At 55.2% G+C, this 12116-nt stretch overlaps 2 protein-coding genes and 3 pseudogenes across 2 annotated transcripts, besides 3 other annotated features; all 5 read right to left on the minus strand.

Annotated features, from left to right (window-relative positions):
- On the minus strand, window positions 1-729 carry Tc00.1047053508509.11 (annotated as a pseudogene; the record flags this gene model as incomplete).
- Window positions 1-12116: a sequence feature (areas not merged during assembly with more than two copies in the genome that could not be assigned to a particular haplotype).
- Window positions 926-961: a sequence feature (AT_rich).
- Window positions 1198-1896, minus strand: Tc00.1047053508509.20 (mucin TcMUCII, putative; the record flags this gene model as incomplete). The annotated part of the gene is made up of 1 exon (XM_801960.1): window positions 1198-1896. The coding sequence occupies one exon, from the start codon at window positions 1894-1896 to the stop codon at window positions 1198-1200; it is 699 nt and encodes a 232-aa protein (XP_807053.1).
- On the minus strand, window positions 3981-5696 carry Tc00.1047053508509.30 (annotated as a pseudogene).
- Window positions 7053-7961, minus strand: Tc00.1047053508509.51 (annotated as a pseudogene).
- Window positions 7654-7740: a sequence feature (CT-rich).
- Tc00.1047053508509.70 (mucin TcMUCII, putative) lies at window positions 8412-8984 on the minus strand (the record flags this gene model as incomplete). The annotated part of the gene is made up of 1 exon (XM_801961.1): window positions 8412-8984. One exon carries the CDS (start codon window positions 8982-8984, stop codon window positions 8412-8414), a length of 573 nt encoding a protein of 190 aa, XP_807054.1.

Raw genomic sequence — 12116 nt, forward strand, 5'->3', positions numbered from 1 at the left:
GCATTCCCGCCACTGTAGAGACGTGGTGCATCTTGCGATCCCGCTGGCGGCTCTCCTCTTCCACCGCTGTTTTTGCGCAAGCGGTCACCACAGTCATTTCTGTGGTTTGGTCGGCCTCGTGTTGTGCTCCGGGTTCTCCTCCTTCATCGCCCTGCGGTGCTTCCTTCGCCGTCCCTGGCACCTGTGACTGTCCCGTGACGGTTTGTTCCGAAGCCCGATTGCCCTGGGAGGTCCTCCCGCCACCAGCATGCACTCCACCCGCTGCCTGCTGAGACGCGTCGGAGCGTGGGGATGTTGTGCCTGCAGCGTGCCCTCCGCCCAAAGACTCCGGTCCACTTGCACGCATCCGAGCAGCAGACGCGCTGCCAGTGCCGGACGGATTGCAAGTGCCACTTCGCAGTGGGTCGCTGCTGGATTGGTCCTGCCTCGTCGGTGCAGTGAGTGCTCCTCCCGAGGTGGGATTGGGGTCCTCACCCACGGTGTTTCCTCCACCCTCCTCGTCTTCCTGATTGCTATTGTCCTCAGAGTTCACATTCCCCTTTCGTCCAGAGCCGCCGGCCACGGGTCCACCTTCCGCAGCCATCACACCCCGCGCGTGCCCAGCAGTCACCGCGCCATCACCCGCGGGCAACACACGCACCCCGTCGCAGCAGCCCTCACTCACACGCACGAGCAGCTGCGCATCACTGCAGGGGCCAACAGGACGCAGAGCACACGGCCAGTCATCATCACAAACAGTGGAGTCGCCTAACGCTGCGGAGCCAACCTGCGATAGCACGAGAAAACCAAAAGGAGACACCGCCGCTACACCACCGCACAGCAGCAGCAGCACCCCAGCAGCAGCAGCGCACACACCACGAGACACATGGAATCAGTACGATTGCAGAGCTCGCACACCGCACCGCAAACCACAAGTTTAAAAAGCAATAAAAAACAATAATTAAAAAACAATAATTAAAAAGCAAGAATTAAAAAAGAAAAACAAACCCAGGGATCCAGTGCGCATGCTTGTGAGTGTGTCCGCGATGCGTTCAACGTGGCGGATACGGGGCACAACGCGGAGCACACAGCACGGCAGCAGAAGCAAGTGAAGCAAAACACGATCATTATTTTATCTTATTTTATACAGTGAACCACAACACACACGCACAAATCCCCGCGGTTGAGTGCTGGCACGCACAGCCCGCACACACCTCTTCAGCCCACAGTGGTGTACGCCAGCGCGGATGCGGCAAGCACCAGCGGGGCACACACCCACGCAGAGCTGCTGAGGCTGCCGTCCATTTCGCGAAGACGTGACGGTGCGCGGGTTGTCGTCGTGGTTGGCGCCTCTGTAGTCGTAGTACTTGGTGCCTCTGTTGTAGTGGTGGTCGTCGTGGTTGTCGTAGTGTTCTTCTCGGCAGAAGCGTCAGAAGGCTTAGTCACTGGTGCAGAGGGAATTGGACTGGTGGCATTTGGATTGGCTTCAGGCTTAGACTTCTTGTCATCCTCCGGTGACTTTGTTTTAGTGGCCGTTGTGGTCTTCTTTGCACGACTTTCGGGTTCTTCATGTGTTTGTTCTGCGGAAACATCGCTGAGAATTTGTAGTCCTGTATCACCGTCCGCAACTTCCCCGTTTACCGGATTGTGAGCGTCACCTGCTTGAGGATCCCGATCTGTCAAAACTCGTTTTTCACCGTCAACTTTATCCTGGTCTGGAACAGACATTAGAACTTGTGGTCCTGATTGACTGGTCGCCTGTAGTGCCTTTTGCACTCCCGTTCCAGAAGGCGATGAATGGGAGCCGTCTAAATCAACGTTAGGCTTCTTCGGAATCTCCGACGCGTACATGGACGGGCAGCAGCAGCACAGGGCAAGCACCAACAGGGCGCACAGCAGACGGCACGTCATCATCATCGTGAGTGTAGTCGTTCAGTGGTGTGGAGCTGATCTGCACAGTGAGGGACATGGAGAGCAACAGGGAGAAGAGAGGTGCGGCAGACACACACAGAGGGCACACCACATGAGGAGAGGGCAGCAGCCAGGCATGCACCGTACGCCGCACACCACGCACGACACACACTCCAATCCACGGCGGCAGACACACAGCCCTGCACTCAGTAATACTTGTGTTGTACAATTGTTATGGTCAGTACATGCGGTCACACAAAAGGAGCGAGAAAAGAGGAGACCACTACGGCTACACACCAGAGGGTCGAAAAAGGCAAGAGGGCCGCGCCGCGTCGGCAGTCGGTGCGTCACTTGTCTGCGGACCAGGCGTCGTGCGCGGTTGTTGTCGCTCATCGTGAAACATACGTCCTCGTAGCCTCAGAGGGTGGAACAGCCAGCGCCAACCCAAACACCGCTGTCAACACGCCATTGCCACAATCGTGAAGAGCCGGTTGGCACCACACACGGCAAGAAGGACACACCAAGACACGCCATGCACCAAAGGGGCGCATCAAGCCCACAAACAGTGCGCACCGCTCCAACACCGCAGGGTCTTCGCGCACGCACGCACCATCCTCCTCATTCCTTATCTTCGGCTCATTGCTGCCACATCCGACACCCGCACCTCACAATACCAGAGGGAAACACAAAACAGCTGAAGCAGCAACAACAACAAAACTGCCACCTTGTTGCGCTGACGCCACTGCACGAAAATATGCGCCGGCGACGGGAGTCCATCGCGTAGGAGACGGAAAAGAGCCCAGCGAGACACCCAAGAGCCACACGTTGGCAGTCTTGTCGGGGCTGCCTCAATGCAACCACAACAAATAGTGCCGCAACCACGGAGCCATGCACCCTGACCCACAGCGTCTTTTCACAATCAGAACAGCAGGGACAGAGGGAATTAAGACACACTACCCACAGTGCAGCAGAGCACCCGAAACACACACAGCAAATCAAAAACGGATGCAAAAAGCCGGTAAAGCAAAAAAATAAAAAGGACGCATACAGATTGAAAGCCGAAGCACAGAAATTATTTGAGGTCCACATTCTCGCAATGACACACACAAAAAAGAAGCAAATTCACAAAACCAGGCAAAAGCGTAAAAGATAAAGCCGCATGCACCAATTACGGAGGCAGAGGCAGTCGTCCCTGTCCTTCAGAGAAACAGCTGCTTGCACGCCCTCGCCTCCATTGGAGCACATTTCCTTTACTTTTTACTCATGATTAGAGTACGGTGATTTCCCCTCGTCCCAATCGCACCAAAAAATGCGTGTATACATGTGGTGCTGGGAAATGTCTTTTCTCTCCATGTTACTTCGTTCACACACAGTTTTCACGGAAGTTAAATCCTCTAAAAAAAAACACCTTTTCCCAGAATAACAAACAATGCAATAAAAGACCTGTCATTTTGCCCATCACCCGCAAGCAATGAATGACATGGGGAATGCAGTGAGTGTATTATATTATTATTGCCACGGTTTTGCACATCTTGAGTGCGGGGTCAATGTGCCAAGTAAATACTGTCGCCCTGCCGCAGTTTCATTGCGCCCAGCCGCCGCGGCTGCTCAAAGAGGCACCACCACTACCGCCGCAGCAACCACAACACGAAGCACAAAGGGAACGAGGCCAGCAGTAGCAGCAGCTACACAACAATCACTGTCGGCCTGCTGTACCAACGCATCGGGTATCGCCTGAAAATCGTCGCTGTTGACGCACGGAATCGGAGTGGCAGGCGCGGAGGCACTGGGAACCACCGCTGGGCAATCCGCCCGCGGGTCGCCCTCCGCTCGAGCAACGTCCTTGCCGGGCGATGGCGCAAAAAAAAAGCGTCGGTCGGAGGCTCTGTTGGCTCCCTCGCTTCCACTGCCAGGTCTCCTCCCTCGCCGCTGAGTGTTGTCCTCACTTTCGGCTCGCACCCCCGGATCACCCCTCGGACCGGCATGAAGGCCACCACCAGCGACACCCGCAGCCGAAGCACCGGGAGGCTCCTCCTCAATGGAGGAACCAGACGCCACAGGAGACAACTGTGGACGAGTATCCTCCGGAGAGGGCGACCCTGAAGCAACCGCAGACTCTTCTGCTTCCTCCTCTTCCTCGTCACCCTGTCCACCCACCAACGCACTCGGGATGACAAGACTGCTGCCGTTCGCGGCAATGGTGCACACCTCGCCGTACGTGGGGCACTTGATCTTCCCACCTTTCTGAAAATATTTCAACGCCACTGGGATGTCAGTGTCCTCAGTGCAAGGCTGAAAATCCTTGCTGCCACTGTACTTCACCTTCACTGTGTCCTCCTCACACAGCGCCTGCGCGCACACTCCCTTGACGCTTTTATGGCCATCACCGTCCTTCGTCTCCAGTAATTCCGCGTCCAGGCACCACGAGCCACCGCCAGTCAGCGACCCACGGAGATAATCCACATTTTCGTCCGAGCACGCATTGTACGTTGTCCCGGACGATATTTCGTGAAAGTACGAAGAAACAACAGGGCAAACGTCCTTATCCACCAGACTCCCCTTGTCCTCAACGATGCTTGCGGTGCACGTCCCGACGTGACGGCGGTCGGAGGTGCAGCGAAGTTTCTCTGTGTCGGTAGCATCGCAGAACATGTGAGGATACTTGGTGGGGAAATCTGTTATTTCACTGCACTTCTTCTCCAGGAAGTCGCAGCCACTGCGGTGGCCCCAGCTCATCGGCTCCGCCATCCTCCAATTCACGCGGCAGTACCCCATATCCGCGAACACCGCCATCGTCAGAGCCGTGTAGTAGCCGGCACCGACTGTGGGAGCCATCAGCTCGTCCCGCGCGTGGCGTTCCTTCCAGTGAGGGATATTTCTTGCCGATGCACCATCTTCGTCCTCCAGCTCCATGCCCTCGAGAGTCACAACCAAAGTGCGCTTCCGCCTTCTCCTGAATGTGCTTCCCTGCCACCATCCAACGCTTCATCCCACGCACACTGTATTCAGAGTTCAACAGGCTCTTTTCTTCCATACTCTCCTGGCTGAACCCAAGAGCGTGCGCAATTTCGTGTGCGGCAACGCGAACGCTCCACGCCGCGTCAGTCATGTACTTCGGATCAAAGTTCATGGCGCCAATGTAGGGGCGAAAATCACTCATTGTGTTACACGTGGCCGCCCAAACAGCCCTGCCATTCGTGCCTGATGGCATAGCAGCGGCGTAGATGATAAAATCTGCATTCGGCACACCGTCACTCTTGTGCCTGGTAGGAACCGTAAAAGTGGCTGCACGATCCATTCATGGCCCTCGGTACAGTTATCGTCCCACCAGTGGGCTTCACAAGTAGCCGCTCAGCGTGCAGTTTGACGGCACCGGGGAGAATCTTTTGATTGTGCAATTGTTTATTTTCTTTCGTCAAGAAATGCTCTGCTTTGCATGATACCTTTTGCCCCAAGGCGTTGTGGCACTCATCCTCTCCCTCTTCGCAGTACTTCTTCCTCTTGTTCGTGCCTCTCTCCAGATCCTCCGTGTAAAACGCCATGCGGATCGGCCTCCAGCCACTGTCGTCATCCTGTGTGGCGACGGTGTACGCCTGCATCGCGCCCTGTCCCTTGCGCGGCACCTCACGCACCACCGCAGTCGGCAGCGGGCCGTTCCTCCTCCTCTTCACGTCAAACCCACAGCAGTACTGTGTGGCGGGTGCAGCAGCAATACACCCACTGGCGCAGCACATCAGCAGCAACACCGTCAGTGGGGAAAGCGGCGTGTCGTGCCGTTGCTGGCGCATGACCTGAGTAAATTGCATTTCTTTGTTTCGTGTGAGTAGCAGCAGTAGTGCAGCCTGGATGCGGGAGGATAGAAACAAAGGAAAAAGAAGAGTAAAGAAAAATAAAATGGCTTTGGACCAGTAATGCGTCAGGATGCGGCCCACGCAGCAGAGTAACAGGAGACCACAGAGGCGGCCATACAAACAGCGTGTGCAGCGACTCCATCAAATGGACAATCCGTCAATCCGTCGTCGAGAAAATGTCCATCACCGTCGCACAGAGTCCTCACCAGCCGCAACGCTCCCTGCACGCGGAGTGTTTGGTCTGCTCTCCTTGTGGTGTCGCAATATTTGTGTGATCGACCACTCAACATCCGCCAACGGCACAGCACCCGTCCCACGTGCAGGAGCATCGCACAGCGCGCTCCCCCAGCAGATCATACCCTGTTGTATAACCGCACGGCAACTCCAATTGTGATGCGCAGCCCTGAGGCGGAGATGCAAAGGCGCATGCGGACGGACCTCCTTTCACTGCTCTCCTTTCGGGGAACTCGACAACAAGCATGCCGGCGGTGCAATCATTATGACAGTTCCATCCGCACTGCCACTGGCCAAGGAAGTTACTGTGAACTCACTGCGTAGAGGTCACCGTGTCCGCAGCTGCTCTCCCGCCGCCCCACGACCACGCCGGCACTTCCAACAGAGCAGATCGGAGCGTCGACAAAGGCAGCCACAGGCGCCAACGCACCAAATCCAATGGTGCCAGATGCAACATTCCAAAGCGCGCCGAGAGCTCCTCTAGCAGTGCAGGGGCAGCCCACAGCGTCTTCGACATGACATGTGTGTGTGTGTGCATGTGCTTGTGTGTTTGGCAGCGTCTATACTTGCAGAGCAGCTGTGCGCCACAAGAGAGTCTGAAGAAAGCAACGGCAGAGAGAGGCAGATAGCACACACGCAAATTACTCATATCATCACACACACACACACGCACGCAGCCACGGAATGGGTGCACTCAACCACAAAACAACGAAAAACAAAACAAAAAGCCGAAGCGTGGGACGACCAGCGCACACACACTCTCATTACTCCCGTAAAGCAAAACACACACACAGAGGGAGAGAGAGAGAGGTCGCCCACTCAATGCAATAAAAACAAAACAGAAACAGTTACGGTGCTCCGCCCATGCAGCCAGGCAGGACGGCAGCGGTGCGTGTCGTGCAAAAGAGAGCACCAACGGGCCTGCATGGGTGTGCATGCATATATACAATGGGCACATTATTGTGTGTGCTTCGTGGGGTGAGGTGAGGGCGAGAGTCCATGCAAGGGGACACACACAAAGAGAGAGAGAAGGACGAGTGTGTGTGCGGGCGGTGCATGGCTCTCTCACACTCACTCTCACGCGGCCACCGCCGCAGCCGCACACGCAACAAGAAGAAGAAGCAAAAGAGGGGAGGTGGTGTGGGAGACCGCGGTGCTGCCGTCACTTTCGCCAACCTTTGTCACCGTACCATTTGTTTGAGCGTCAGTGGTTGTCCTCGCTGTTTTTGGTGCTCTCTCACTGAGTGGTGGAACAACGTTGGAGTTGCCAATTTCAAGGCTCTCGTGTTGTTCTTCAGAGCTTTGAGCATCAACCTCATCTGCCTTATTCTGTGCATGATCACCGCTGCCACTTGTAGAGGTAGATGAGGTTGTTGTTGTTTCCGCTGGACTGCCGGTTGCTGCATTCTTCGTCGAATCCTTTGTGTCTGTGTCGTGATTGTGCTGCCCTTGTGTAGCATCCCCTGGAGGTGGTTCCGGTCCTTCTGATTCCGTTTTGGATCTTGACGGTGTGGTTTCTTTCTTTGCTTTGTTTAATTTCTGTAAGTTTTCTTGATCTGGTAGTGGGCCTCCTTCACCTGCTGTTGATGATGGTGCAGGTCCACCCGATGGTATCGTTGGTGGCGGTGGTGGTGCCCCCTCATTATTTTGACTCTCGTGTGTCTGGGGGTGTAACTTATTTTTTTCCTTTTCGCCTTTTTTATCCTTTTCCGTTTCTTCCGCCGTTTCTTCTTCCTCATCACTGTCTTCATCTTCAGCTTCCTCTGTGGGAGGGGAAGGTGCAGGTATCACTTTTCCATCAATATCTGGTGATCCAACTTTTAAGTTTTTGGTGCCTTGTCCAGCCGTTTCAAGCTCTTTGGCTGCCGGCGGAGGTCCACCACCACTCACAGGAGCTCCTGCCTCCTCTTCACATCTACCAACGACACCGCATCACAGCACGCAGAGAACACACACCAGCAGCACACGGCCAGTCATCATCGCCATCACTCCTGTCACTTGCGTGCAGCCTTCAGCAAAAGTAACTCCCCGTCAACAGAGAGGGAAGAAAAAAAGGTAGACACGGCCGCTACACCACGCACAGCAACAAATGGCAGCACCCCAGCAGCAGCGCACACATCACGAGACAGATGGAGTCAGTACGGTTGCAGAGCTCGCACACCGCACCGCAAACCACAAGTTTAAAAGCAATAAAAAACAATAATTAAAAAAGAAAAGAAAACAAACCCAGGGCTCCAGTGCGCATGCATATGAGTGTGTCCGCGATGCGTTCAACGTGGCGGATGCGGGGCACAACGCGGAGCACACAGCACGGCAGCAGAAGCAAGTGAAGCAAAACAAGATCATTATTTTATCTTATTTTATACAGTGAACCACAACACACGCGCACAAATACCCGCGGTTGAGTGCTGGCACGCACAGCCCGCACACACCTCTTCAGCCCACAGTGGTGTACGCCAGCGCGGATGCGGCAAGCACCAGCGGGGCACACACCCACGCAGAGCTGCTGAGGCTGCCGTCGATTTCGCGCAGACGTGACGGTGCGCGGGTGGCCGACACAGCTGGCGCCTCCGTAGTCGTAGTGCTTGGTGCCTGTGTTGTAGTGGTGGTCGTCGTAGCGGTTGGTGATTTTGTTGTGGTGGTCGTGGTGGTTGTCTGAGCAGGGGCTTCAGACTCCTTATTTTTTTTTTCTGCGGATGTTTCGGTGCGACTTTGTTGCTCTTTCGTACCCTCTGTCAGTGATGTATTTGGCTCGGTACTTACTTTTGGTCCCAGACCTGCCGTACTGGTAGATCCTGGTCCCTCTACGCCATCATCTCCCGACTCTGCAGCGACCCCATTACTGGACGATCCTGGCTCACCGGCGGCCGTCGGGGGTGTTGGCTGTGGTGGAGGAAGCGGTAGACTGGGGGCGGCAATAGGCCCATTCTCAGTCTCTGCCACGCACACGGAAAGGCGGCAGCACAGGGCAAGCACCAACAGGGCGCACAGCAGACGGCACGTCATCATCGTGAGTGTGGTCGTTCAGTGGTGTGGAGCTGATCTGCACAGTGAGGGAAATGGAGAGCAACAGGGGAGACGAGAGGTGCGGCAGACACACAGAGGGCACACCACATGAGGAGAGGGCAGCAGCCAGGCATGCACCGTACGCCGCACACCACGCACCACACACACTCCAATCCACGGCAGCAGGCACACACACACACAGCCCTGCCGCAACACCAACACACACAGATGGAGGAGGGAGAAGCAAACAGGAGCGGCACACAAGGCCCCACCGCATGCACATACGGCGAGAGCGGTCCGTCGTGTCGGCACCCCTCACGGAGAGTACGCACACACACAAGAAGGTGCAGCGCACACAGCAACGCAAAAGCAAAGTAACAATAAAAAGAAGATCCCCGCACACCACGCGGATTGTTGGTCCACGGGAAGTGCAGCCAATATTCACCACAAACAGTTCATTTGCAGTAGGCCTTCGTCCACATTCATCGCAGACCACTTCATGCAGGCCCGGCCACCACCGCAGCTGCAGCCGCACACGCGAAAATAAGCGCAAGAAATAGAATAATGCAAGCAATCATTTATTTGTGTTTCTGTTCGGATGTTGGCGGATGCCTGCATGCTTTTTTTCATTTTTTCAGAGAGCAAACCTCCATGCCTGGATCGTGTGTTTCAAGAATTTCCGCAAGGTGCACAATTATTTGTTTCCTCTTGTGAATGTTTCTTGTGTTGGTGCAGCCAACAATTCGGTGTGTGTTGTTCCTGCCTTTCGCTGGTAAGGTGCTGCAATAGATGTTTGTGTTTCCTTTCGTTGCTGTGGCACCTGATTCCTCACCGTTTATTGCGGTGGTAATGAAAATATGTGAGTGGACTCCCACGCACCAGAACGCACCTCCGCTCCTATTTATTGGTGCATGGAAGGGCATGCGTGTTTGGTGGTGCCTCGTCCATATATTTTGGGTGCACATTCCCCTGCAGGCTGAGGGCGGGATGACGCTCCGTCGCGGTGCACTTCCCTCGCATGCCGCCCACCGTGATTCATCATGCATCACCCCCTCACATATTCCGTAGCGCCTCACCGCTGATATTATTGCAGCCGCTGTGACTCCGCTTATTCCACGCATTTGATTGTGCCACAATACATCCGCTCGTGTGGCCGCCGCATCCAAACAGCGGTGCCCAACACCGTGAGCGGCAGTCCACATCCTTGCATGTCCCAACGCAGTGGTGCTTGACTGTCAGCCAGGCGCCAGACAAAAGGAGAGTCTTGTGCTGGCAGTACAGCACACGGAGCTGCAGTGAATGACTCGGGCGGGGACGCATCCATTTGTCGCAAGGCAGTGAAAAGGAGTCGGGCAAAATAATGCCGGCTGCATGCAAGACACCATATCCACAGCCAAGGCATGCGACGTGATGTGTGTTTCACTGGTGCTGTGAAATGCCTGCAGACGACGTCACTAGTGGAGGCATGCCACCCATGATCAGCGGACAGACAATAATCGGCATGGGAGGCCACAAAAGGCAGCAACGACGCCAGCAGCAGGAGCAGCTCTCTCTCTCTCTCTGTTGCCTCCGAGAAGCAAATATTCCACCAGCCACAGCTCACTGTGCCATCGTGACACTCCATGCACGTCGTGGCTGCGTCAACACATCCTGCTCCCTGCAGCACATCAAAAGATGCCTCACTCCGTCCACTAAGTGCATCGGTGTGGGCCGTGGCTCGGCTGCTCGTGAGGACAACAACGATGTGAGGGTCACCGAGTCGCAGCATTTTTATTGTGACGCTGTTGCATGGCACGTGCACACACACACGCAGCGCCTGCATCCCTCCCTTTTGTGTCCACCCTCTGCCGGAGTGGCCACACACACGGGCAGCAGCAAAATCACTTCACCCTCGACAATCCAAAATCAACACCGACATCCCTCGCGACGCAAAGATCTCAGTTGCCAGCACGGGCCTCATGCCGCGCTGCCATCGACGCTGAAACACGGCACAGTGCACGCACTTATTTTCCTCGTGTGCAGTCAGCCGTTTGCTTCACACATTCTTCGATGGGCTGACGTCCAAAAAAGCACGCCACGAATGCCACTGTGATCGCACAAACTCTTGCGACGAGCGTCGGTGTGTGCGTGCATCCGCTGCTCACACGTGCTGGCAGCCAGCCTGCAGCCGGTGCCCTCGTGCCAGTTCGTCGGCTCCAGCACAGGAAAAGAGAAAACGGCCTATTCCCGATGCACTTATTCCCACCGACAGCACCAACACGCTGGTCGCCAGCCGTCATTCCTCGGCACATCCAGGAATGCTGAAAAGTGACGTGGAACTGTCAGCCAGCAATGCCACAACCCCGCACACATGTCGGCTCCACCAGAAAAGACACACAAATCACAAACAACACCCTTCACATGTCATCCGAACATCATTCCGACACACCGCGACACGCCAAAAAGAAGTATTCGTCACCCCACGCACCTCCCCACACAATCACATAGTCCATGCAGCACGCACGGCAGCAGCTCACACGCAGTCAAACAAATGTTCCTCGGATCAGTGGCCTCCACGTGCTGCGGTGGGAAGTAAACAAAAGAGACGAGCGGCCAAACCCCAAAAGAGTGCCACGACTGGCCGCAAGTCAACGGAATGCAGCCACACAAATGAATTCAGTCCCAATGCCCTTAGCCTCCCACCTTCCCCACAAAAGCTGCAAAGATTGAAAACAAACGCACCGTCCAATAAACTCTTTGTGCAAAGCCAAAAGAAGCCGCAGTACCTCCTGCTGCCCTCACAGTCCGTTGATGACGCCTGGATGCGGATGGTCACCCATCGGTACTTCCAAACGACGCCGCACACCCGCGACGCATCCTGCGCTCTGAGACATGCGGCCCCCACTATCACCAGAGACGCCCACGCACCGTCGGTACGCAACAAATCGTCAAGAAACGAAGGATAAGTCAGACTGAAAGCAAGACACCCGCCGACAAATCACAGCACAAACATCATCACAAGCAGAACCAAAAGCAATGCAGGCCGCGGAGTAACGTGAATCAAATGACGCATGGCGTATGTAAAAAAAAAAACTCAGTGGCGCTACAAGAATACAAGAGGCTGACACTCTCTCAACAATAAAGGAACAGTATAAT

This window comes from Trypanosoma cruzi, genomic scaffold (assembly GCF_000209065.1).
Source record: "Trypanosoma cruzi strain CL Brener 1047053516883 genomic scaffold, whole genome shotgun sequence".
Taxonomy (NCBI): domain Eukaryota; phylum Euglenozoa; class Kinetoplastea; order Trypanosomatida; family Trypanosomatidae; genus Trypanosoma; species Trypanosoma cruzi.